The 23,824-nt window shown below is 32.3% G+C and overlaps 2 protein-coding genes across 4 annotated transcripts in view; one reads left to right on the forward strand and one right to left on the reverse strand.

Annotated features, from left to right (window-relative positions):
* Positions 1 to 68: 68 nt before the first annotated feature.
* Chchd2 (Coiled-coil-helix-coiled-coil-helix domain containing 2) lies at positions 69 to 3,383 on the reverse strand. 2 transcript variants are annotated; one of them, XM_013309758.1, is made up of 4 exons: positions 3,246 to 3,383; positions 830 to 962; positions 360 to 576; positions 69 to 175 (listed from the first exon to the last, which is right to left on the reverse strand). In XM_013309758.1, exons 1-4 carry the CDS (start codon positions 3,263 to 3,265, stop codon positions 165 to 167), a joined length of 381 nt encoding a protein of 126 aa, XP_013165212.1. In that variant the 5' UTR covers positions 3,266 to 3,383; the 3' UTR covers positions 69 to 164. The 2 variants fall into 2 exon arrangements, with proteins under 2 accessions (XP_013165212.1, XP_013165210.1); XM_013309756.1 differs by lacking the exons at positions 69 to 175; positions 360 to 576; positions 830 to 962 and adding exons at positions 1,103 to 1,642; positions 2,439 to 2,577; positions 2,661 to 2,858 and having other exon boundaries at positions 3,246 to 3,337.
* A 355-nt stretch (positions 3,384 to 3,738) lies between these two features.
* Positions 3,739 to 23,824, forward strand: part of LOC106115794 (transducin beta-like protein 2) — a 64,224-nt gene continuing 44,138 nt past the window's right edge. For both annotated transcript variants that reach the window (XM_013309333.1, XM_013309332.1), the window contains exons 1-2: positions 3,739 to 4,043; positions 6,519 to 6,716. In XM_013309333.1, the coding sequence (XP_013164787.1) occupies positions 3,896 to 4,043; positions 6,519 to 6,716 (346 nt within the window). In that variant the 5' untranslated portion in view covers positions 3,739 to 3,895. The remainder of the gene's footprint in view (positions 4,044 to 6,518; positions 6,717 to 23,824) is intronic.

The following is a 23,824-nucleotide window of genomic DNA, read 5'->3' on the forward strand; positions in this document are numbered from 1 at the left end:
TGAACTACTAATTTAGGCCTATATGTTTTAAATAAGTAAACATAAATAAAACTAGTTACGTTTTACTGTATTGTATTTATTCATAAATTTTGTTACTATTTGCTATGTAATTTTTTTCTGTTTTTATATTTGAGGGTCTCGTTTCATACTGTCAAACCAGGAGATTACGGTATATCTGAAACAAAGGAATATACTATGATAAAATCTTAATTGTATTTAAAATTAGTCGTAGAGTTCAGGGATACGTTAGGAACATTTGAAGAAATATTTTAGTCCTATTTTTTTCACTGGCTGACCATGATTCGGCCTATTTATGCAACAGCTTCTGGCTCTTTTTTAACATCTAAAGATTAATTTACTATTTCGTCTCTTGCACTCCCTGAGTGCTTCGTTGAATGCGGCGCACTCTGTGAGCTCGGCACTGTTGGTGGCGCAGTGCAGGAACTGTGCGATCTCGTAGGCGCATGGCCCACTGGGCTCTGCGCCGGGCTGGTAGCCGCGCGGCAGCGCCTCCGCCACCTCGTGCCGCCGCGGACCACTGAACAGGCTCGTTATTGCCTCACCTGCTACATGACCCTAAAACATAGTCAAATTATTTCAAAAATACATATTACACTTGCTAAGATATCATGGTATGAGCGGGTTAAGGGAGCATTAAAACCGATACAAAATTTTAAACATGAATGTGTAAAGGGAACGGCCTAGGAAGAGATGGATGGACCACTTAAATATTGATAATTTAGGCAGAGACGACTAACATCTATTGAAGCTCTGACTCTATACAGAATAGAAGAAAAACTTTTTATACAGTAGAAGTATTTTGCCATACCACAGCGGTGCCGACAGTAACGCCTCCCGCAATGGCGGCCGCGTCCCGAAATACGGAGCGGCGCGGCATCGGAGTCACCACGATCTGCGGCGGGTGCGCAGGCGCACGCGTTTGCGACCGCGAGTAACGGCTCCTGTATCATACATACACAAGAATAGTAATAGCACAAATCATTCTCTTTCACAGAATTAAAAACTTCTGAAATAAGTGTTTGTTGCGGATTTTTGAGAAAAAAGTTTTTAAAGGTTAAGGAAAAATAAAATACGAATTTGGTTTGGTTTATGGATTGTATTTAACTTTCTACAAATTTACAACATAATTGATCAAGTGAAATTAAAAATCTACATCACAATAATGTCTTAAATAAAATATTAATATATTTAATAAAATAAAGTCACTAACAATTTACTACTATTTAACTTGTATTGTCCCTTTTTCACTATAAATTAAAGAAGGTGCCCCATAATTTGTCTAGTATAGTAACAATTTAATAAAACACAGCATTTTTAACCTTTTGCCGAAAGAAATATGAATAGAATAATTTTAATTAGTTGGGCCTTCTAGGAATCTAACGAATTAGATGTGGTTGTTGATTTTGCACTGGCGGAGAGCTTCATTGAATCCCTCACAGAGTGACAGGTCATGCTGTTGTTGGGCGCACTCAATAAACTGTTTGATCTCCCAAGCGCAGGGTCCCTGCGGAGGCTGGGCCTGGTTGTACACAGGCTGGGCTGCTGGTGCCTGCTGCTGTGGTGCTGGCTCACTGCTGCCACCACTGAACATCCCAGTCAGAGCACTACCAGCCATATGTCCCTGTAACAAACATGTTTAGTAATATCAGACATTGGTAATATTAGGAAAAGGTAAGGATCTTGTTTGCATGATTCATTTTACTTTAGAAGGCAATCAAATAATTGTTGAACTTTGTTGCAAACTAAATGATTGATTTTCGGTCAATCTCCAGGATTGAATATTGCTTTCGGCTGTTAATAGGTAAACCACTACAGTACAGTAATAATGTCATATTAAAAAAATCAGTCATGCTTATATTATATAAGGTGTACAAAGAAGTAATAAATGTTAGCTGAATATTTTGTTTAGAGCCCAAAAAAAGATAAGCTAGAATGATAAAATATAATAGCTAAAGCATATCAATTTGAAAATATTGTTGTTTGTCTGGACTTTAGATCTATTGATGCTCTACGTCAAAAGTTATAAAATGTTGTGGCCAAATTGATCTCAAAGTACATTAAGTCCGGCAAGGCACTCACTTAAAATTAATTGGAAGAGAAAAAAGCCAAAATTTTGTACTTGTTTTTCTTTAAGACATGAAACTAAAAGACAAAAAACATCCTACACATAATTATTCATCGATTACAAATGCAATTAGCATAAAACAATATTGAAGTGACATAAATATTACGCAAATTTATTTACTTCTAGCGTCATAATAACATAGGACAAAAACTTGGCCTTAAGCCAATTAGACTCGAGAAATTTGATTAAATGTATTAGAAATTTACTAGAAAAGTTGCGTAATATAAATTTATGAACAAAAAAGGAATATTTACAGGTCTAATATTTACGTTACGTAATTTCTTGTACATACCACCGCTGATCCTACGGCGACACCACCAGCGGTTGCGGCCATCTGACCAAATAATGAAGGCTGTTGAGGTTGAGCATGGACAGGTCCCGGGCTTGATGGAGGTGCATGAGCGGGCACATTGCTCGGTGGTGGCGCAGCTCTGAAAAATTAAGGTAAAGTTAGGTTATCACCGATGTCGTTTGATTTTTTCAACACATTTCAGAATTAAGATATTTATCTTACCGCCGCTGTGGAGCTGGTGGCGGACTTGCTGAACGTCCTCTTCGTGGCATTTTGTTAATAAATTCGAGTATAAATTGAAATAAAAACTATCGCAATGGAAGCGTTTCACAGTAAGCTTCAATACGAATTGTCAAGATCACAATATCTTGTCAATGATTAAAATGAATGAATGTCGTCGTTCTGATGTTCTATAGATTTCTAGAAATTTTAAATATGAAATAACAGAGTATAATCATCCTTGTCTCACATATGACATTTATATTTTACCGTTTCACGTGTTGATCAATCATTCTATCTCTATCTTTCAACGCGTCACAGATAACAACAGAAAGATTTTATGTCAACGAAAAGAAACAAAAAGAATACAGATAATAAAAATAAAATAATTTGTACCCAACAAAACCTGATTAAGATTACTCCAAAATAGGGGAAAAGTTATAAATAATGTTAACAAAACTTGCTACATTACAATATCCACATGTTCACGTATTATGTAGGTTATTTACTCGATCGAGAAAAGTGATAGTTAAACAAACTTACAAATTAATATTTTATGTTATATTAATTAAGACATAAAAATCTTACTTGCTTCTGTTAGGTGGCATTGTGTAAAAGTTTGAAAATTTTGAATATTACATTTTTCTGTTAAATAATTTAAAATTTAATGTTTGATAGCACAGTTAGACGTATTGGAAGGCAAACGTTTTTGACGTCTTTATAGAAAACAACGTGTAATTAGAATCAGCCAGTCATAAAATATATGAAAATAAACAAACCTCACATTCTCAATTTTTTGAAAACATATTCGGCTATAAAGTAAAGTATTTAATAATAATAAACAGTAACTTATTTTTATACTTTTTGGATTTATTTGTTCGAAATACATATTTTTTTTTTATTTTTCGAACGTAAAATGTGAGATAAGTTTTAAGAACAGCATAAAGGCCATTGTTAACTTTTAAGTTAAAGATTTCTCAATTCCTCCATTTATTTACCTTAGTAAAAAGTTAGCGTAAAACGAAACACATCATACATTTAAATTGCGCGGCAAATCACTGTCAAACATATTGCCAGGTACAGTTTATCCTCTCATTCACTAGGTCTATAATTCACTCAGCAACTCAGCTTAGTTCAATTTTTCGTTACCTCGTTGCGCGTTTAGTGATTTGAAGCCGCGTGACTATCGTGAAATAAGTACAATATCGGCGATTGTATTTACGACTTTTTGAGTGAAAATGGAGGATATAAAAGCCGGTCAAAATCTGAATATGTTCCTCATCGGCGGGCTTACGATCTTATTATGTTTTATATTACACTTAGTATATAAAGCCATCTTCTCCACTACGAAAAGAGATGCATCGCTAACTACAGAGAGCGATTCAGGTAGGTTTCCTTTTTAAAAATAGACTTTTAAGAATAACACAAAATTTTAATTTGTGTATTTTTCACCAATTTTTTTTAATAAGTACATGAATAAAAAAAAATTGGTGCATGTGCAATGTTTTCTGTGAACTTCGAAAACCTCGTGTTTGAAAAAAGCACTGTAGTACAGTGTATGACAATGACCGCTGATTAAATAAAAGTTGGAAATTTAATATTAATTCAATAAAATATTAGGAATAATATTAGAACTATTTGTTATGACAATTTTATACAGTAAAAATGCTATTTAGTCATAATTTGTATATAAATATACCTGTGTGTCATGCATTCTTTATTTCTAAGTTAAATTTATGTGGGAACACAGCTGGATAAATAAATACGCTTTGAAGGTAAAAAAGGTCATTGTAAAATTTATCACACACGAAAAACCGAGTGTAATATTTACGCATGCAATGTTTCTTCTTGACAAATTATTCTGAAAATGTAATTTTTTGTCATTGTTATATTTTATATTTTTAAAATCTTTGCATATACAAATCAAAATCTTATCTACTTGTAAAGCACTAGTTCTATTAAACCAACCTTAAAAATTCTATTGCTACCCTTGGGATGGGATAGTTCCTTTTGCAATCATTCTTATTTTATTAAGATATACCTTCCATTTTGTATTTCATTGCTTATAGAATACCACTAGCTTTGTTTGTGAATAATGCTAAAATGTCTATCAAGCTAAAAAATAATAAAGTTTCAGTTATTTACACATAGAATAACTTCATGACTATTTTACTTGGATCAATTGTAGTAAAATTATTGAAATTTCATGGGTCATTATTACAATTAAATATAAAATCTCCTAAATTTTTTCTGTTTTAGATGTATATAAAAAATTATGATTTGTAATAAATGTAAATGATAGTTTCTTAAAAATGTATTTGATGTAGACAAAGATGAATGTAAAAGAAGCGTGATGAGTCAGGACTGAGCCAAATGGAGGTCCTTGGTCTCTGCCTTCTTCTATGGGTTATAGGAGTATTATAAGAATCAATTATTCATTTATAAATATCAGGCTGCAGCTTGTGGCTCTGTCCAGGCGGCATTAATAAAATCTTAATAAGTAACACCACATGTGTTCTTCCATACTATATTTTACATCAATACCAAATTTCACTAAAATCCATGCAGCTGTTCTTGAGTTACATTCTAACAACCATCCAAACATTTGCAGTTATACTATTAGTAAGATTAGAAATAACACTCACAGACCAAATAGATATGTCCATCCGGTTATCATATCAATATGTGGTTTGCGGTAAAATAAATTGTTTTAGTGAATGCATGTCTGTAGACAGACTGTAGTATATGTTATATTTTTGCCTCTCATTTTTCTTCATGATAAATGAAAATAATAATGGTAGGAATTGTCTTGTGTGTGTGTGCAGGAAAAATTTTGTACTTTTTTGTTGATAAATAAGTATACTTTATCCTTAAAGGCTCCATAGAATCCGAGTTGAAATCCAACACAGGTTTAACAAATAGTTCTATAATTTAATATATTAACTAGGTCAGTAGTGTAATAATAATATGACCGTTGTTTGATCAAATTGAGTACATTTAACGGCACATACAATTTACAGTGCTTCAGAATTGTACAATATGTTGGTAATAAAATAAACATAATAGTTTGTACATATTGTTCAACAATAGTTACACTATTGTTTCGTGACAATACGCACGCTTATCTTACATACGTTTTGATTTTTGCGCATTTACTTTATTGTGTTTACAGTAAATATTGCTTGTTTATTAATCTGTGTAATAGAATTGTTTTAATGTTCTTTGTTTAATGTTTAAAGATATTTTATATGCATCGTGTTGATTGTATTTCATAAAATTCCTTTGGAATATTTTATTAGTATGTGTGATTACAAACATACTATTGCAATAAAGTGGCATCTTTTCGCTTATTCAATTAACTATTTAACGTTAATAATTATACACTTTTAATACAAATAACTTTAAATTATATTGTAAAGTAATAAAATATTATAGTAATTCAAATGTATTCAATGATACTTGATAATTTTTGAATTTAAAAGTCCGTATACGTAAAATATAAAAAAAGTATGCTCCTTTCGAAAATATATTCTTATAAATCAGTGAATCATTAGTAAAAAACCGATATTAGTGATTCATATTCACGTGCATTTAATCTCATCTGCTCTACATCCGTTTTGATACCTACCCACATTGCTTATTGCAGATATTCTTATTTCAATAAAAATGTCTAAGAATCATTAAAATGTTAGCCAACTGATATTTTCATAAAAAAATTAAAAGAAAAACGACAGAAAAGACGATTGCAAAGCAGATTACATAATTATGTCTTTTATTTCTTGGATTAAGCATCAACTTAGCAATAGAATAAAAAATTATTCTTTTAATAAAACTGTTATTGTTCTGTTTTTTATTTTACAGGTGCTCACGTAGACGACGCCGTCTCTGAAGCAAGGCAAGTCGAGAGCCGGCCAAGTAAAAGCAAGAAACGTGCTCAATGGAAGGGAAAATCGGAGTTCACACATCCCTGGCTACTGAAGAATCTCAAAGGTCACCCCGGCAACGTGCTTCATATGGATTTCTCAGCAAACGGAAAATTCATGGCAGCAACATGTGACGGTAAGTTACTAGAAATATTCTATGGTGGCGGGTGACTAACAATTTATTACACAAACATTGAACAGAAATTCATTGATTTTTGTGCGTTAATTCTTTCAAATTAATTTTTTTTTCGGTAAAATTAGACTTTAATTTTAGTACTTTTAAAGATCATCGTCATGTTAAAGTTCTATTTTAATATGAAATATTTTGTATATTTTTAAATTGATTTCTAACTTTGATTGTTATGGTTTAACAAATACAGTTTACCTGCTACAATTGTTACAATCGGTTACGCTAACTTATACCGTTTGTAGTTAAATTGTAGGAGGTTAGTGTTCTGCTTGAATAAGTAAATTATAAAGTATCTTGGCTTATATAATGTAAAACGTAACAGTATTTTATTTATATTCGATAGTAGATTGTCTCATAGAATTTTTATTGTGCAGATCGGTACTAGTTCTAATTATTATTTGAAATTATTAACGCATAAAACTGTAATAATAACATTGGGTTTCTGAAGTCATAATCACTGTTTAAAACATATGATTTTATCTCTGGTTTGTCGAAGATGGAACAGGAATGACGATATGTTTTATACAGAACAGTGGTCTCAGAAACCAACCGTAGGATACGTAAAAATTATGTAGGTTCTAAAGAAATGAGTTTTGCTTTATTAAATTGTAACGCAGCGAAATTACTAACAAATTAATTAATCTATCAAAAAACTGATACATTAGTTATATCCGTTACAGTCTCAATAGTTTTTATTTTTTTATTTTTGTAGATTTTGCCAAAGACTCATTATCTGAGTGATAAAGGCAATAACCTTGTCCGTGTGACATAATTTGTCAATAGTATGCATATTAATGACTTACATTGTTCAAGGTCACTACGATACGTTACAAATATTGCGCGTAGTTTTTGTTATTATGATTATAACAAGCATTTAAATTGTTTTATCATGCTTGATAAAAATTCCATATATTATGTAGATTTGGCAATCATGTAATAGCAGATCGTAGTATAAAAGATTCCCTAAGAAATCTGTAAAGTGACAATGCATTAAATGAATATTGTTTTTGTTAATTTAAATTTTATTAAGCGGTTATAATTTTTTCGTTAGTACGATTCGTCGTATCTTTTTTGTACTCTGACACATAGTCTGGGTGCGAAGCGAGTTTTAACTTGTTAGCTTCTTTAGTGATGACTAATCGAAATATGTAATAGTATAATTTTGTTTTAAGAAAAGACATTAAAACCATTGAGTTATTCTTTAGTTTTGGAAAAATCTGTATCAGTTTTTTGAGAGATAAAAATACTAAAACTTTTCTATGTGTGTGTGATCTAACAGTAATATAAGAAATGCTCGTGAAGGCATTACTAAAAGTATAATTTTACTAATGGTTTCACGACAATTTAATGCTGGCTCTTTTTTAAACCGTTATAGTATTCCGCTAAGCCACTGTTATGTGTAATTTGGCGGTCCGCCGGTCAAAATCTTAATAAACATTTATATTTCAAATATATATCACCTACAAGCATTCTGTATTTAATGCGATGCGTTAAATATTTATATATAAACCATATTATTGTGTTAATGAAAGAAAATTTGATTTGGTTCAGTTTTGATTTTTACAACACAACCCCACAGACAACTACAGAATTAGAATTTTAAGCTAATGTCGACGTTTATTTTATTTTATGCATTCAACGCAACACATCTGCATTTCCTCCGGTGATGCAGATGTCCATGGGTGTCGTTGATCACTTCGGTGATTCCGCCTCTCTTTTGTCCCCCTCTCTTATAAAAAAATAGAGTCAAAAAGTAATATACTCGGACTATATAAATTTGCATTTGATATCCTTAATGATGTTGACTTCTAAATATGTCATTGAACTGGTCTACAGTGATAACGGCAGTTTCGATCAGAAGTCGAGTATCTTCTTATTTAATTAAGAAATATCAATGAATCATTTTGTTGCGAAATGTTTCCAACTCTACGAGAATGTAAACGCTTCGTACCGTTACTCATCGATTTAAAAAGATGCTTATCGAATAGCTATTTGTGAGTATAATTTATTTAACATTCGTATTTCTGAAGAAACAGGTAATTCTTGTAAAACTGTTCATTCGTTTTTAGTACAAGGCAGATTGGAAAAACAAATGACAGCCTCTTTTATCTTACTAATATTATAAAGGCGAATGGTTGGATGATTGTTTGTTTGAAGGTATCTCTAGAACGAACTGAACGTATCTCGATGAAACGTAGCATACATTTAGTCTGGAAGAACACATAGGCTACTAATTAGTTTTTTTTTAAATCCGCGCTGATGGAGTAGCGGGCGACAGTCACTAATACGCACTGGCAATGTACGAACAAAAGTGTACTACCATATAACTGCTGGTAGAGAAAGAGCTTATGATGATGTGTACGAAACATTTTTCCACCACATATAAGTTTTTTATTACATTTTTTTTATTACATATATCTTCTTGTGCTAGGCGTATTGATAGCGTTTGAACATTGAGAGAAATAGATACAAGTTTGCGCGCGAGAATTTCGCTTTGGTCATGCCATTCCGCGCGGTCCAGTTGTATCGAGTGTGACGTATGCGATAAGCCGGCAGCCGGAATAATCGCGCCAATACGCCGGTCGCTCACCTCGCCGCGTCTACGACCCTGTTCCAACTGCTTTATTGATTCAAACAACCGGCACGCGTTAATTCAAAACATTAATTAATACGTACGAGCCACGCCTCTCCGCTTCGTCAACGAAAGAACGCCGTATATTTTATATCGAGTTACGCTAGAACTTGTTGCGTTGATTTATGTTTGTGTTAATTGTGTTTTAATAGTTAATGATTGATTGAATGGTTGATTTATTAGAGAAAAAGATTTTTTATATTGTGTAATCATATATAAGGTATGTAACGTAGCGATTTGCCAACAGTTTGAACGTGTTGTAATTCTAAAACTGTCAATATTATAGTCACGATTATCGAGTTGTTGATATACTTTTGAAGATTAGTCAGTGGTTTTGTACTACACCGTGCTAAAGCATCATATATGAACTCACCACGTGTGTAAAACCTAAACACGTATAGTATTCATACGTAAGGCTTACTTCAAACAAAACATTAGAATAATGGTATCGTGAAAGATTGTTATTGTGTGTCTGTAATAAATGTAAACTTGAGTAAGATGTCATCAGTGTAGTAATGAATCTTACTAATATTATTAATGAGAATATTTGTATGTTCGGATGGACGTTTGTTAAAAAGTATCTCCGTAACGGATATGTGGATGACGCTGAAATTTGTCGTAGGTGTAGGACATAGTCTACAAGAACAAATTAAGTTTCTTTTTAATCCGCGCGGAAGGAGTCGCGGGCTACAGCTACTACGATAATAATTGTTGTTGAATTGTAAAGATTTTTATAATATATTAGAAAAAATATATCAGATCATCGATACGACCAAAAAAGTTTTAACATCACAGATGGATCGTCGATTCACGGTTTTAGGTCTTTGTCCAATGTATACCCATTGTTGGTAATCTACGACTTTTTCCTTTCTTTTAAATTATGAACTGAAATAAACATTGTTATCTATACTATACGATCCCATTTATCTTTGTATGCAGGTATTTCATCAATTTAATCTTGAAATTATTTATATACAGCTGTCAAAACGTACGATAAATTTGCCTTGAATAACCGGATTTTAAATGCACGATAAACGGCATTTTTAGCAACAAAACAGAAATTTTTAATATTTTGATAAACGTTTTTATTACATATTTATTTTTAGACACAATTACTATATTGCTGACGATAAGGGCTGACTCATACGTTTAGATATTGTAACGTGCCGTACTAATTTCATATGTAGATTACGATTAAAGAATACCTTAAGCATATCATAATAGAAAGTATGGTTGACTAAGGCCTAATCACCTAATGGAGAATAGTCTCGAACCTATCGGTGGCTATATGTACTGCAGACTAATTAAGACGTTTTATATTAGCGCTAGCTATCGCCCGCGACTCCGTCCGGGGATATAAAAAACACTTAATAAGTAGCTTATGTGTCTATGTTTTACATCTGTGGCAAATTTTATTAAGACCCGTTGAGCCGTACCGGCGATACTTTCAAACAAACTTCCATTCATCCATACATCTAAACATTCGCATTTATAATAGTAGTAAGATTAGTAAGACAGACAGACTTACGTGTTGATAACATAGTGTAACTTCTATACAAGGAGTGTTAAATAAGTGAATCTACGTTTTTTATTTATTCCGCTTGATTGGTAGGATGATCGATTAGTTAGTAACGTAATCCAGAAGCGTTCTGGTCGGGCAGAGGCGAGGACGTCTCCGTCACGGCCGTTTACGCGTCATCGCCTCAATGTAGCGAACCGTGTAGACATTATCTGCAAACACCCTTGTGTGTTGTAATATTTAGTATTAGTTATAAATAAACAACCACTCACGACTGTATCGATCGATGTAAACATTCGGTTTGTTAGAGAATATGTTCTAGAATTGTAGACGAACTAATACGTAGAAGCTGTACGAAGAACCAGCTGTCGCACACGACTCTGTCTGCTCGTAATTAAAAAAAGACTTAAATAGTAGCCCATGTGTCCTTTCATGTTATGTTCTACATTTATGCGAAATTTCAGCGAGATCCATGCCGCCGTTCTGAAAATACTTTCAAAGAAACATACATCCATCCATCTGAATATTCGCATTTTTGATAGTAGTCAGAAGTAAAATATTGGATAGGATTGCTCGATTTATTTAATTGTCCAAATTTAATCTGAAAATTAAGTTCTTTTACGACGTTTATTATCGACACATCAGTTAAAAATCGATTCCACATCCGTTGAAAATCGAACGTCATAACACGCTTATGATAACAGAGATTGATTTATATCAGATATCAAAAAACTTTATCTTCCGGCATACGTTTTATAAATAACTTTTCGAGAAATTAGAATCTATGATGTCCTACTAAATTTTTACGCAGACAAACCATCCACTTAGCTGTTGAGAAGAGAGCATTGTTTAAAAAATCTATTTGCTCAACTTAAACCGTGACCCTGTCGCGTGTTTGGTATTCAAATGTCGTTGGCAGCGTTATGGTTCCGTATTTATACAACTGAGGGCGGGTGTAACATCGTTCGTTTATTTCTGGTATTAGGGTCAGCCTTATACGTTCTATTTAGTATGCTCACGGTATGTTTAGATGTGATAAATTCATTTGTAACATGAAATCACTTCCGCTTTTAAAGTGAATTTATGAAGACAAACTTACGTGCTAAATTTATATTATCAGACAAATTATGGCTAATGAGCAAAAAAACTATAGAATAGGGGCTACCTATGCGACGGCTCAGCTATAAAACATATCGTCATCCCAGTCTTTGTCTTTGACAAAACAGACATAACAATAATTTTTAAACGGGCATCTTGGTCTTAGTAACCCAAGGTTAGAGTATTTGCTATAAGTAGTATGCTCGTATATAAAATGTGTTTGGCAATCTACAACTTATACATTCATTCTCGTTGAACGTAAATTCCTTGACGCTAAGCATTTATAATCTTGTCGTTTGTATATGACAATAGATCATTAATTTATACGACGGCACATCATGACCGAGTTGTCTGACACGCAAAATAACGTGCGCCCGTTGTAGACACTTAATGCAAACCATGTTAGGCTATCATCTACTTTATTGTTACCAACCGACCGTGAGTCGGATCACGAAAATTAAAATCACAACACAATGAATATAATTTACGTTCTAATAACTTAAAGAAAATGATTTGTTCTTTGAAATATAATAGTCCAACTATAAAGTGATTTATATGGGACTGTAATAACAAGTAAGTCCAATGTGTGGTGAGAAGTGAGGTATAGCTATTTGTACTGTGATAAAATATGAATTTTTATCCATAAAACATACTTTGGTAGTTTCTAAAGAATCGTGTGTATAGTTACCGTTATAGTCCTGGTATTAATAATAATATTTCGAAATACAATACTGTATTGTATGAAATATTGTCTCTCAATGTTAATATCGAATTAGCAATTTGTTAAGAAAAAACTGGCTTCGCGCGCAACTTTATCGTAATGTATATTAATACATATTTTAAATTGCAAATGTTACCACCCTGAACGAAAAAGGATATCGTATACGAAAAGGAAAAAAATGAATTTATTTGCACATTTACATGAAAAGAAACTGAATTTAATTTTCGAGGTTTTACAAAATGCACGAAAACAACTAAAATTATTTTAATACTTACGTTTGTTATCTGAAGCCTGAGTAGCGTTTGCATGCAATTAGTAGATTTATCTCGACTTAATCACAATAATCCTATCACTCTTAAGAAACAAACGACGTAGTTGTACTTTTCTCCCATCTTCACTGTTTTGTATAAAAGTAGGAACTTTTATGTCGAAATGAATTGCCCAAATTAGCTTATTTATTCATGTTAATTATTCATTCAAGCCCTTGGAGAACGATTTAAAATAGTCTAAAACCGGCTCTTTTATACAATAAATTAATTATTACATTTGTTTAAATATTTAATGGTTTCCGACGCCAATACTTGGCAGCTATCAAAGCGTTGTAACATTGATTTGACATATATGTGTCCTTCGATACGATGTCAACGTTTACTATGAATTTCCACTGCCGAAACACATACAAAAACCTACTATTGCTTTTTCTGTTTTCGCAAAGAGAATGATAGAGACGTAAATATGCTTTTATATTTCAGCAGTGGAAACTTGACTTATAACCATTATATTGACGTCTGTACGAGTATATGGCCGCGTGACGCTCGTAAAGTATAACGCCGATGTGTTAATTTTAACTATCTTATCTTTAAACTTCACCTTGTGCCTAAGTTGTTGTCGTTTACACAATAGTTTTGTGAACATTGTATAGCAATCATAATAGGTATTCGATGTTTGACTGATTACATATTCATCAGGAAGCAGATTGGAATTTCAAATGAATTCTTTTTAAAGATCTTTGTTATTGTACAGGATGGTTGGGACAATGGTTACGTATTGTTAGTGAATGCCTATATAAATAAATCGATATTGTGAATAAACAATATTTTAGGATTTTGTACAAGAAGACTTCTTCCCTATTAAAATATGTTAATATGTAAGTTGTCCATCTATTTCCTATAAGAATTAAACATTGTTAACAAGTTAAATATTACTTTTTAGTGACGAATATCGTGTATGACCTTATGGTTGATTTAGTATCATCTTATCGCTTTTGCTATATATGATGGCAAGGACAGCTTTATCCCAATGTGTTGCGCAAATAATAACCCCTAAAATGTTATCTTGTCCGATTAAAATTTTCCATAGTTTTCAAGTAAGTAAATTGATCGAATTAATTTAAATTTGGTTATAAGATCCAAAGGTTATCTCTGTAATTCGCTAGCGTCTCGCGCTGTCAACGCGTGGACGAAGGGCGCCGGGCGGTTGACTAGTATGGAAGGAAGTAGGTAGAAAATTAATAATGAAAAACTATTTTGGCTGTCTTCATCGCGAAGACCAAAACCGTAAGGTCTAATGAACGATAAGGATTATTACTTTAGGAAACAAAATTAATTGGTGTATTCGCACAACATAAATGTATACCAACTAATCAACATTTTTGTAGATTACGTAGTCTGAAACTTTTTTACAAAGTACATCTGTTCAAACATAATGTCTTCATAGTTTAAAAGTCATTGTAAAGTTTTCCTTAAAACGGTTAAACATACTCGACAGTCACTGGGCCGTGATCTTAGACCCTTGGACATTCTTGCCACACGCCTAGCCAGACTTACGTACTGCATTTTGCCTAAATTCCATATCTATATAATCAGTTTTTGTTACCACGCATGAACATTACAAATTCGTACACAAGAAATAGGATAGTGTAAAAACTAAAGTGCTAAGTTATAACCAATACTACCAGAAAAATAATAAACATAATTATTATTTTTATTACCATAATTGTTGTAAGAATACCACTATCATCATGATAACCTTGGACAAACAATTATATGCTAAGATCTGACTGTCGTCACAACTCCCCTAATCCTTGTTTATACATGGCATTATTTTAAATAATTTGTTAAAGATTCAAATAGAAACGATTTTCCTTATTCTTCTTTGGCTAAAAAGGTAGAAGAGGCCCGAAAATAAATATGGGTATATTTATGTGCCAGTGGATTCTGACTGTTTGGCTGTGTATGGAAAATTTTGTATATACTCTGTCGGCCACCTTTGTGGGCAGGATGTTGAATAAGGAATGAATTTTATATAACTTGATGTTTGTAGTAACTAGACTCGTGGTGAATTTTATTTGAAAAACATTTCGAATTCATGAATTTAGATACGTTACCTTCGTCACCCAGAGGTGTCTCCATGAATTAGTAGTGCTGACATTTTCCAAGTATTCTACTCGTAGTTCTAAAGCTTCGGACGGCAATAAGTAGTTGAGATATTACTCCAAGAGCAAATTAAATTTATAACTGTCATCTTGCTTATTGCTAAGCTGACGTTTTCAATTAATTATCGTGGATTTCTGGGATCAAAATCCAGTTGTTATCAATGTTTTGTCAAAGATAATGACAGGGATAACGATATGTTTTATACCGAGATTTTGGTCTCGGGCACTAACAGTTAGTCATCTTGGCTTAGTAACCCTGGAACCACTGCGTCAGCGTGATTTTTCAAATTCAGTCATATCGTAATTGCATTAATCAATCAGTTTAATTACAATCGATGTGATTTAGAGTTCCTTATATTGCTTAATAAAGTGTGGTGTCGTTTACTATCTTGTAACGTGTTATCGTGTTCCGTTGAAATCTGTTGCGTCAAATTGTTCATGATCGTTTGCTGATAGCGAACATACCGTGGAACACGTAAAAATATGACATAACTCTATTATCTGTAATTTATTTTAGAAGATATATTTGATTGTGATAAAAATTATTACACATGGTGATATTACGACGAATTGCACAAGTATTCGTTATATCAAATACCGTTCATTAAACTGATTTAGCTAGAGTTAATATGATCTTTTTATCTTACTAATATGAAAGTTTATATGGATGGATGGATGTTTGTTAGAAGATATCTCCGAAACGGCTCGACGGATCTTGATGAAATTTCGCACAGATGTAAAACATATGCTACATATTATTTTTTTATTGCGCGAACGGAGTCGCGGGCGACAGCTAGTAGAATAAAATTGCAAAGTGAGGTGATAGTGTTGTTTACATTTAATTACTCATTATAGACATAAGTGTAAAATAATTTTCTTAATATTATGACCAATTATTGCGAATATTTTACTTTAGTTCACCGGATGGAATTTTTCTTGTTGCGTGTTAAATGTTTCCAAGTTATTATCTAATTTGATGTTAGTGCGTTAACAACTCGGTATTTCGCGTAACCTTTGCGTTTATAGACTTTTGAAGCTTCTTGATTACGTAAACTGTTCGTGCCGCAATGGTGTTGATAAATAAAACCCAATCTAAATTAATTTTTAATGGTTACACCATTGTCGGAAATCTGTCTATATCTAAAGGCTTTAAATTTTTGTTGAAGTTTTTAAATACGTTAATTAATCTTAATTAAATTTATCTATTTATTATAGTTATTTTGCACGTCACGTTTTCAAGTTATGTTTAATCTGGCTCTTGTAATCATAACAAATATTATACAACAAGCTTCACACGTGTTTATATTTAAGTACTTAATACAACCACTTTATTAAGATCTTGTTGACGTGGTAATTATTTTCTACTATAACACGTGTAATCTATTATATTAGTTACAAGTGATACAAACTACTAGGGAACTGCGTATTGGTTCATTAATTGTAGGTTCCTGAGACCAAAATTCCCGTTTGAAATATGTTATCTCTGTTCTGTCAACGATAATGACGGGGATGACGATATGTTTTGTGCAGACAGGTCTCAGAAACCCCCGGCTAATCTACATTCACTAAATAATGGTGGCAGAAGTAATAGTCTATGGAATTCAAATATAGATCCTATACCATTTTGTGTGGAATTTATCTTCTCCTTTACGATCGCTTTTGCTTTGCTTGTTCTTCTGTTTCCATGACAAAGCATAGCTAAGAAATCACTTAAAATTAGATGAGCCATAGCCTACACTCGTTACCATTAATCAGGCAATAATAGTTTAGTAACTATTAGTTAACCAACAATCTAATCCCGTGAATGACAGTTGCGTAAATTGTGTAACCATACCTACAAGAAGTGATAAACGCGACTGATTTTTATTGGTATCGTTATTATTAGACTGTTGCAATCATTATCAGATGAAACTTTTCCTGCGTACGTTTTAATCGTTTGAATGAGATCAGCAATGACGAAGCGGCTAGCGTCATTAAGGTCGAGCCTATACATAGACTGAGTTTGATTTTAACATATCCATTACTAGAGACAATAAGAAGTAGTAATTGTTATGTCATCGTGTTTACAATAATAGTGAGTATATTGAGTAAGAGCTAGATGACGCCACTGTAGTGATAATACTAAACTGTTTATCCTGAGTTCGTTTTTAAAGAGACATTTTTTTTAAATCATTGACTGCTAATCTGAACTGTTTTGATTTTGGCGATTTGTTTGTTCTATGTCTTTTTATAGCAGGTTGACAGTTTAATTTACTTCCTTGTAAGAATAGTATTAGTAAGATTTTTTTTATTAAAAATTAAAAGATATCTTAAGATATCGGAATAAAATAAATGTAATTATAGTATCTGTCGTGGTTGACTAATCGGTCAAGAGGACACAAGCAATGTCAATACGCGGCCATCAAATGCTAACCAAAGCGATTTTATTTCCTCCGATTGTTACAGGAAATGTTTGTTATGTTTTAATTTATATTGATATGGTTCGGAAAGAACACACTAAAGTATTATAGGAATATCCGTTAAAGCTCTGAGGTCACCAACGTAAATACGAACTTTAGAATGTTGGATGCAGTCATCTATAAAATAAGGCTAAGTGTAATGGTGAATGGATTAAAAACGACTGAAACAATAATTTTGCTCATCGACTACGTAACTTGTTTATGTGTAATTTAAAATGTAATGTAAAAAAACAAAGCTATTATTAGTGAAATAAAATTCACTTTTGTAAAGTGTATATTTTAACAACAACGTGTGTTGCTCGTTGATTTTCAAAGCTATCTTTTCGTTATTTTATTGCAAACTACCAGTGAAAGTAAACTGACGAGATGAATCTACAGCTTTATACAGGTGTGTATATGTGCGTAAGAATACATACAAATTAAAAAAAAAAAATAATTTGAATTTGATCGTGATTAAAAAATTGACTTTTATCTAAATAAGATAAGGGTGTGATACAAGAGGTATCACACCCTTATCACAAAAAATCATTGATTTTATTTCAAAAAAAATTCAAAGACGCACAAAACGGAATCTCCATTTGTATGTACTAACAACATTTTGACCTTCCATTGTTTGTGCGTCTCCTATTCGCACACGGACATGCTAATTCGAGCCGCACGGACACAGCTTTCGTATCTGCCCAAACTGAATAACACTGAAATCGAAAGCTGTTATATGTATACCGAGTTCCGGTTGCCAGTTATAGGAACTCTTAATTTGTTTAACAATAAGAAACAAAAGTTTTTAATACTTATCCGGTTTTTTCAATTCTTTTCACATATGCACAGTTAATCCAAAAGTTAACTTCATTAACCATTAATTCGACAATTAAAAAATTTACTTCGTTATTAATCGTTACAGCGTAAAATCAAGTTAAAGTTAACCATCTAAAACTTAAACTGCTTACGGACTGGTAGAAATTGGTAAAACAAGTAGAAAAGAATAATTAAACAAACCTTTATTATTTAGTGTGAGATTAAGAGTGAGTATAGTTAGTTTCATGCAGAATTGTGATGATAATTGTATAGTCTGTGAGATTTTTCTTAATTTAGCTAAAACTTGTAAAGTTCTTGTTTCCTTCTTAGTTGTGATATAATCCAAGACGTCGGATAAAGTGATATAATGTATGCGAGCGGCAGCCGGACTACTTTCTCTCGAATTCGGTCGCGAAAGTTGCCCGTCTCGCTGCAAAACTTTCTACAGTTCATTGCATTCGCACCGCTCCGATATTACTAAGAGATTTGTCTTTGTTTTGAATTGTTGATAAACGTGCAACTGATTTTTTGAATAGAATATTAAAAGGCGGAATTATTACACACATGTACTATATTCCTAATATTGTTCTGTTATCGTAATAAAAAAAATAATGTGTAATTTTATTTCTATGTATCTAAAATAGATACGATATCACAATTGCATGGTTACTACTAAACAGCGCGTTATAAAGATACGCGTTAAAAGATTTACGTTATTACTATGCGAATTCTTAGTAGTATATCCTGGAGTCCCTTATCATGTATCATGGTAGTAATCAATAAACCAATTGTATTTATTGCTTACTTTCGAAACTTTTATCGCATTTGTTAAATCATTGCATGATAATAAAAATTCTACACTTTCACTTGGTGAACAGGATCTTTTTGACGATGACTTCAGGTATATTAATTTAAACAAGGCTTTGAGATTGCTTTATAAAACGATAATACGCAAATATTTTCACTTTACCAAATAGATTTATTTCTATATATAAAAAGGTTTCTTGGTAAATTGAATGTACCCATAAACCATTGATTTTTGTATGAAATCGGGAAACTTAACTTAAAGGGTCATTGGCGAACGAACAGGAAGTGATAATAACTTTATTTTTTTAGCTAAAACATACGTTTGTATTGAAACTTATAAAATAAATGCAACAATAGCTGATTCGATTCGGTGACCGCACGAAACCTTGTGTGTAGAAGTTGTAACCACAAAGCTTTAGCGATGTCTTATAATATGTTCTATAGACAAAGTTATCGGACTCGATGGTTATTATCAATGTAAATTAGGAAAACTCTCTAGCGCCCCCAATCAACATCAAAAGATGCCGTACTGTAGCTGTCTTGTCACATTTTCTTTTCGGTCATTTCTATGCCCATGTTGGCCTTACATATTGTCTGACAGAAACAACAGCGATTACAGCGCTTCTCTAACCGGCCCACATAAGTTTTTACACTGTAAACTTTTCATATCAATGTAGTATTTTTATGTTTTTACCGTTATATTCATTACGCAGTAAAACAGAACTAATAGTCATCATCCAAGTAAATCTCTAGACATATTTCAAAATACGATCGCTACAAAATCGCTCTTTTACTTTCAATTAAGAGCTCACAATTTAAGAACAATAGTAACCAGTAAAGAGTCTCTTAAAGAAAATTCAAAAGCTACAAGTCATGTCATAGCAGTTTATTTCTTTAATTACTCAGTACTACAATGTTATCATAAGTACATATCAATACGATTTACACTACACGGGTGAGCTGCTCTTCATGATACAAATATAGTTTCCTTGAAGTGAGTTACATCAGTTAGTTATGCCCGACTAATGTTATATTAGTCATGTAACCACGTGCCTTGCTTTGGCGCCGCGTGCGCGAAACGCCCACGTGCTCGTAGTAAAATACGTAATTTGTCACTAGCATTTCGCAAATTATCAGCTGAATGAATTCACTTATCTTATATGTTTATAAATTATTTTATTCATGTATAACATATTTATTTAATTAATTTACAACAATAATCGTTCGCATCTATTTCCGTACGAAAAATTTCGTTTAATTTTAAATGTCAGAATGTATCTGTGTGTTAAATTACTCATAATTGTCGGCTTATAGGAAACACTATTGATTAGTTGTTTGTGATAGATAATGAAATAAAAATTGAGGCAATTTGTTTATAGATTTTTTATTGAATTATAGTGGTGCTTACTTTCTACAATAGGAATTTTAAAAAAACATATGTAGAGCCTTTTTCATTTATTTAGGAACACCGCCATCTAGTTATCATTTAGTAAACTGTGGTGATTTATTTTGTTATTTAGTATTCGAACGTGCCCTAGAGATGGCGCTTCTTTCGCCTTGGCTTGGAGAAGGTCAGGGATTTCATTTTTAAATTGACCTAGGCATAATTAATGATTATCACTATATGTTGGTAAAACGGAGAACGTACAGAATGATTACGTATCGTTTCTTTGGGCGATTCAATTTAATGATAATTTTACCCGTATTTGTAATACGCATAAGCATAATAAAGCAGTGAAGATAATTTTGTTGTTGATATATATTACGCCGAGTATCGTAGTTATTAAAATTGAGTAGGCGCTTCGACATTATTTATTAGTAAAGAAGACAAATGCCGTTACTTGCATTTAACCAGATAATAATTCAAAATAACGAGCTACCTCATTGTACTTTTAAAATTTAAACCAGTACATACTCAAAAACAGGAAAATCTGATACTGTAATAAAAAAATCGTAAAAGCCTCAAAACGTTTTCGTAAAAAGTTAAATTCACTATTTTAAAAAAATTCGTCGGACAATAGTATTTTTTAGAGACATTCAAACCGACAAACGAGCGAAGACAAAAACTTCAAGGGCGGTTAATTCACTTGAAGCAGGAAAAGAGTAGCGTCGAGGTCTTGTCTGTCCAAACGGAGTGTCGGCAGGCGGCGCGCGGAAGATGTGCGATTAGTTCAGCCTTGTCGCTTATCTAGAATATTCAGTTTTCGGTACATGAGATGCATTGTAATATGTTGATTACTCCGTCTCGGTTGTTGCATATTTTGTTAAAAATACAACGCCAATTTCTAAAGTGTCAATGTGAAGATAAGGAGTCGGATCAACTATACTAATATTATAAAGCGAAAGAGTTTGTTTGTTTAAACGCGCTAATCTCTGGAAATATTGGTCAGATTTAAAAAAAAAAATTTAGTTGAATAGTCCATTTATAGAGGATATATTTATATTCTATATAACATTACGCTGCGACCAATAGCTTATTTTTAATTCTGCGCGGACGGAGTCGCGGGCGACTGCTAGTATAAAATAACTTGCAAAGCAGGGTTATACGTTTTGCGCGTATGGAAGTTTTTATGTATGTAGGTTTGCTTGTATGTAAATCCATGGCAACGTAAGGCTTGGAGCCTAAACGACTGAACTGAATTTAACAAAAGAGGTGTCATTCGATTTTATATACTTACCTGCAGTGTCGTACTGTCTACGACAAGTCAATCGGAGTATCAGTTCAATCTTAATTTTTTTTATTTTATACACAACCAGTTATTTGTTTACCTATTCAATTTTAATTAATATTCTTTTTGTTTCCTATGCGATGTATCGTACACAATTATGTTAAACATAAATCGCAAACATAATCGATAAGCAAGCCGTTCAATTAAGTTCACTTTCTACTTCAGATCCGTCGCGCCACACGCAACTTTCACATTGGGAAATGCTCCATAAGAACTTGTTACTAAAATGATATAAATTCATTATATAACAGAAATAAGCTGTATTTCAAAATAAAAGTTCGCAGACTTATAAAATGCTAATGAGAATTATACCAACGAAATAAAAGGTGATATTGTCAACGCCAAATACCACGGAGTAAATTGGTAACTAAAGCCGATCCTTAGTGTGTATTTCTCATACAAATTCTACACTAAGGTGAACCTAAATACTGAACTGTGAAATGATTGCAATTGCAAGCTTTCCGAGTGATAAAATGGGTTCTCTACTTTTGAAAGACACCCACAAAGCTATTAAGACTTCCTTCACCGCTTTGCAATATTACTGTGTACGGAAATATGTAATTATTACATTGAATTGCGGGAAGAGAATGTGCTTCGTGTTTAATTAATTTATCTTGGTATGTTTGTTTTGGCTGTCGGATGAATAGCTCGTGTTCATACAAAGATTTGTATTGTGTGTTCAAACGTACCCACAGCCTTATCCAAGGATTCTTGCAATAACGTTTCCTCGGTATTTTAAAATAATTTGGCGCCATTTATGCATTTAAATAAAATATTTTAAAGTGAAAACGGACCTTTATTTTAGTTTGCAACATTACTTAAGACACGTAATGCTTGGAATACAATCGAAAGGTCTTATAGATCAATAATAAAAAGTTGGTCTGTTATATCGACTATTCGTATTTATACTAAGATTCATATAAACGTTAAGGCAAAAACATCTTACATTACCAAAACACAAAAATGAATAAACTATATATATATAATTATGAATTTTGTTTTTTTTTGTATCAAGTTATAAGAAAAGTTACAAAAGTTAATGTAACTTTTAAACAAAAAGAGATGGATTTTTTTAGTATTTTCCCCCTGTTTTTATGGATCTGGCCTCCATCTGGGATCCATTACCATTTTATCTTTGAATTTTGGTACACGCTGTATATTTTTAATTATAACCAATAAATTATAAAACTTACGGGTCATCAACACAATTGAATTTTAAAATCGTTAGTTTTTAAGACTTTGTGTGCCCTAAGATAAGGTTTTCAGTTACACAACGGCCTGAGATGGCAGAGGTCAAAAGGCACTTATCCAACCTCTTTTGCGTAATTAGCCTTATTCGCTTCAAAGGGTACTTTTGCTGGTATTTATTACGTTTAATTTACTAGATTAGATTCATATATGTTTACTTAAATTTGTTTAAAGTATTTTGAAAATATTTTAGTAATTTACAAGTTTATGTACATATGTATTATTATATGCTTTAGTAATAAAACTTTTAGGTTATTACTTGCAAATTACGAAAAAGTTATACATTGTATATGTTTCATTAGGTATATAATATGTATGTATTTTAGAAATATTTTATTACATATTTTACGACCGTATGGACCATCAAAAATGCACATGATTTATGTAGCTTGGAATATTTTTTTTTACATTAAATGTACAAATTTTGTAACTAGTAACAAGCTGGCTTCATTAACACTGGTGGTGGTTTTATTTTTGTGTATTATAAATATTCAATTTTTCTTTAATATTATTTATTTTATTATTTTCCATAAAAAGCTTGTGTACACATAGAGACGACATTTTTTTTTTCAATTAAAAGTGCTATATTGAGCTGGGCGTGCTCGCGTAAAT

The sequence above is a fragment of the Papilio xuthus genome, unplaced genomic scaffold (genome assembly GCF_000836235.2).
Source record: "Papilio xuthus unplaced genomic scaffold, Pxut_1.1 DF827777.1, whole genome shotgun sequence".
In the NCBI taxonomy this organism is placed as follows: domain Eukaryota; kingdom Metazoa; phylum Arthropoda; class Insecta; order Lepidoptera; family Papilionidae; genus Papilio; species Papilio xuthus.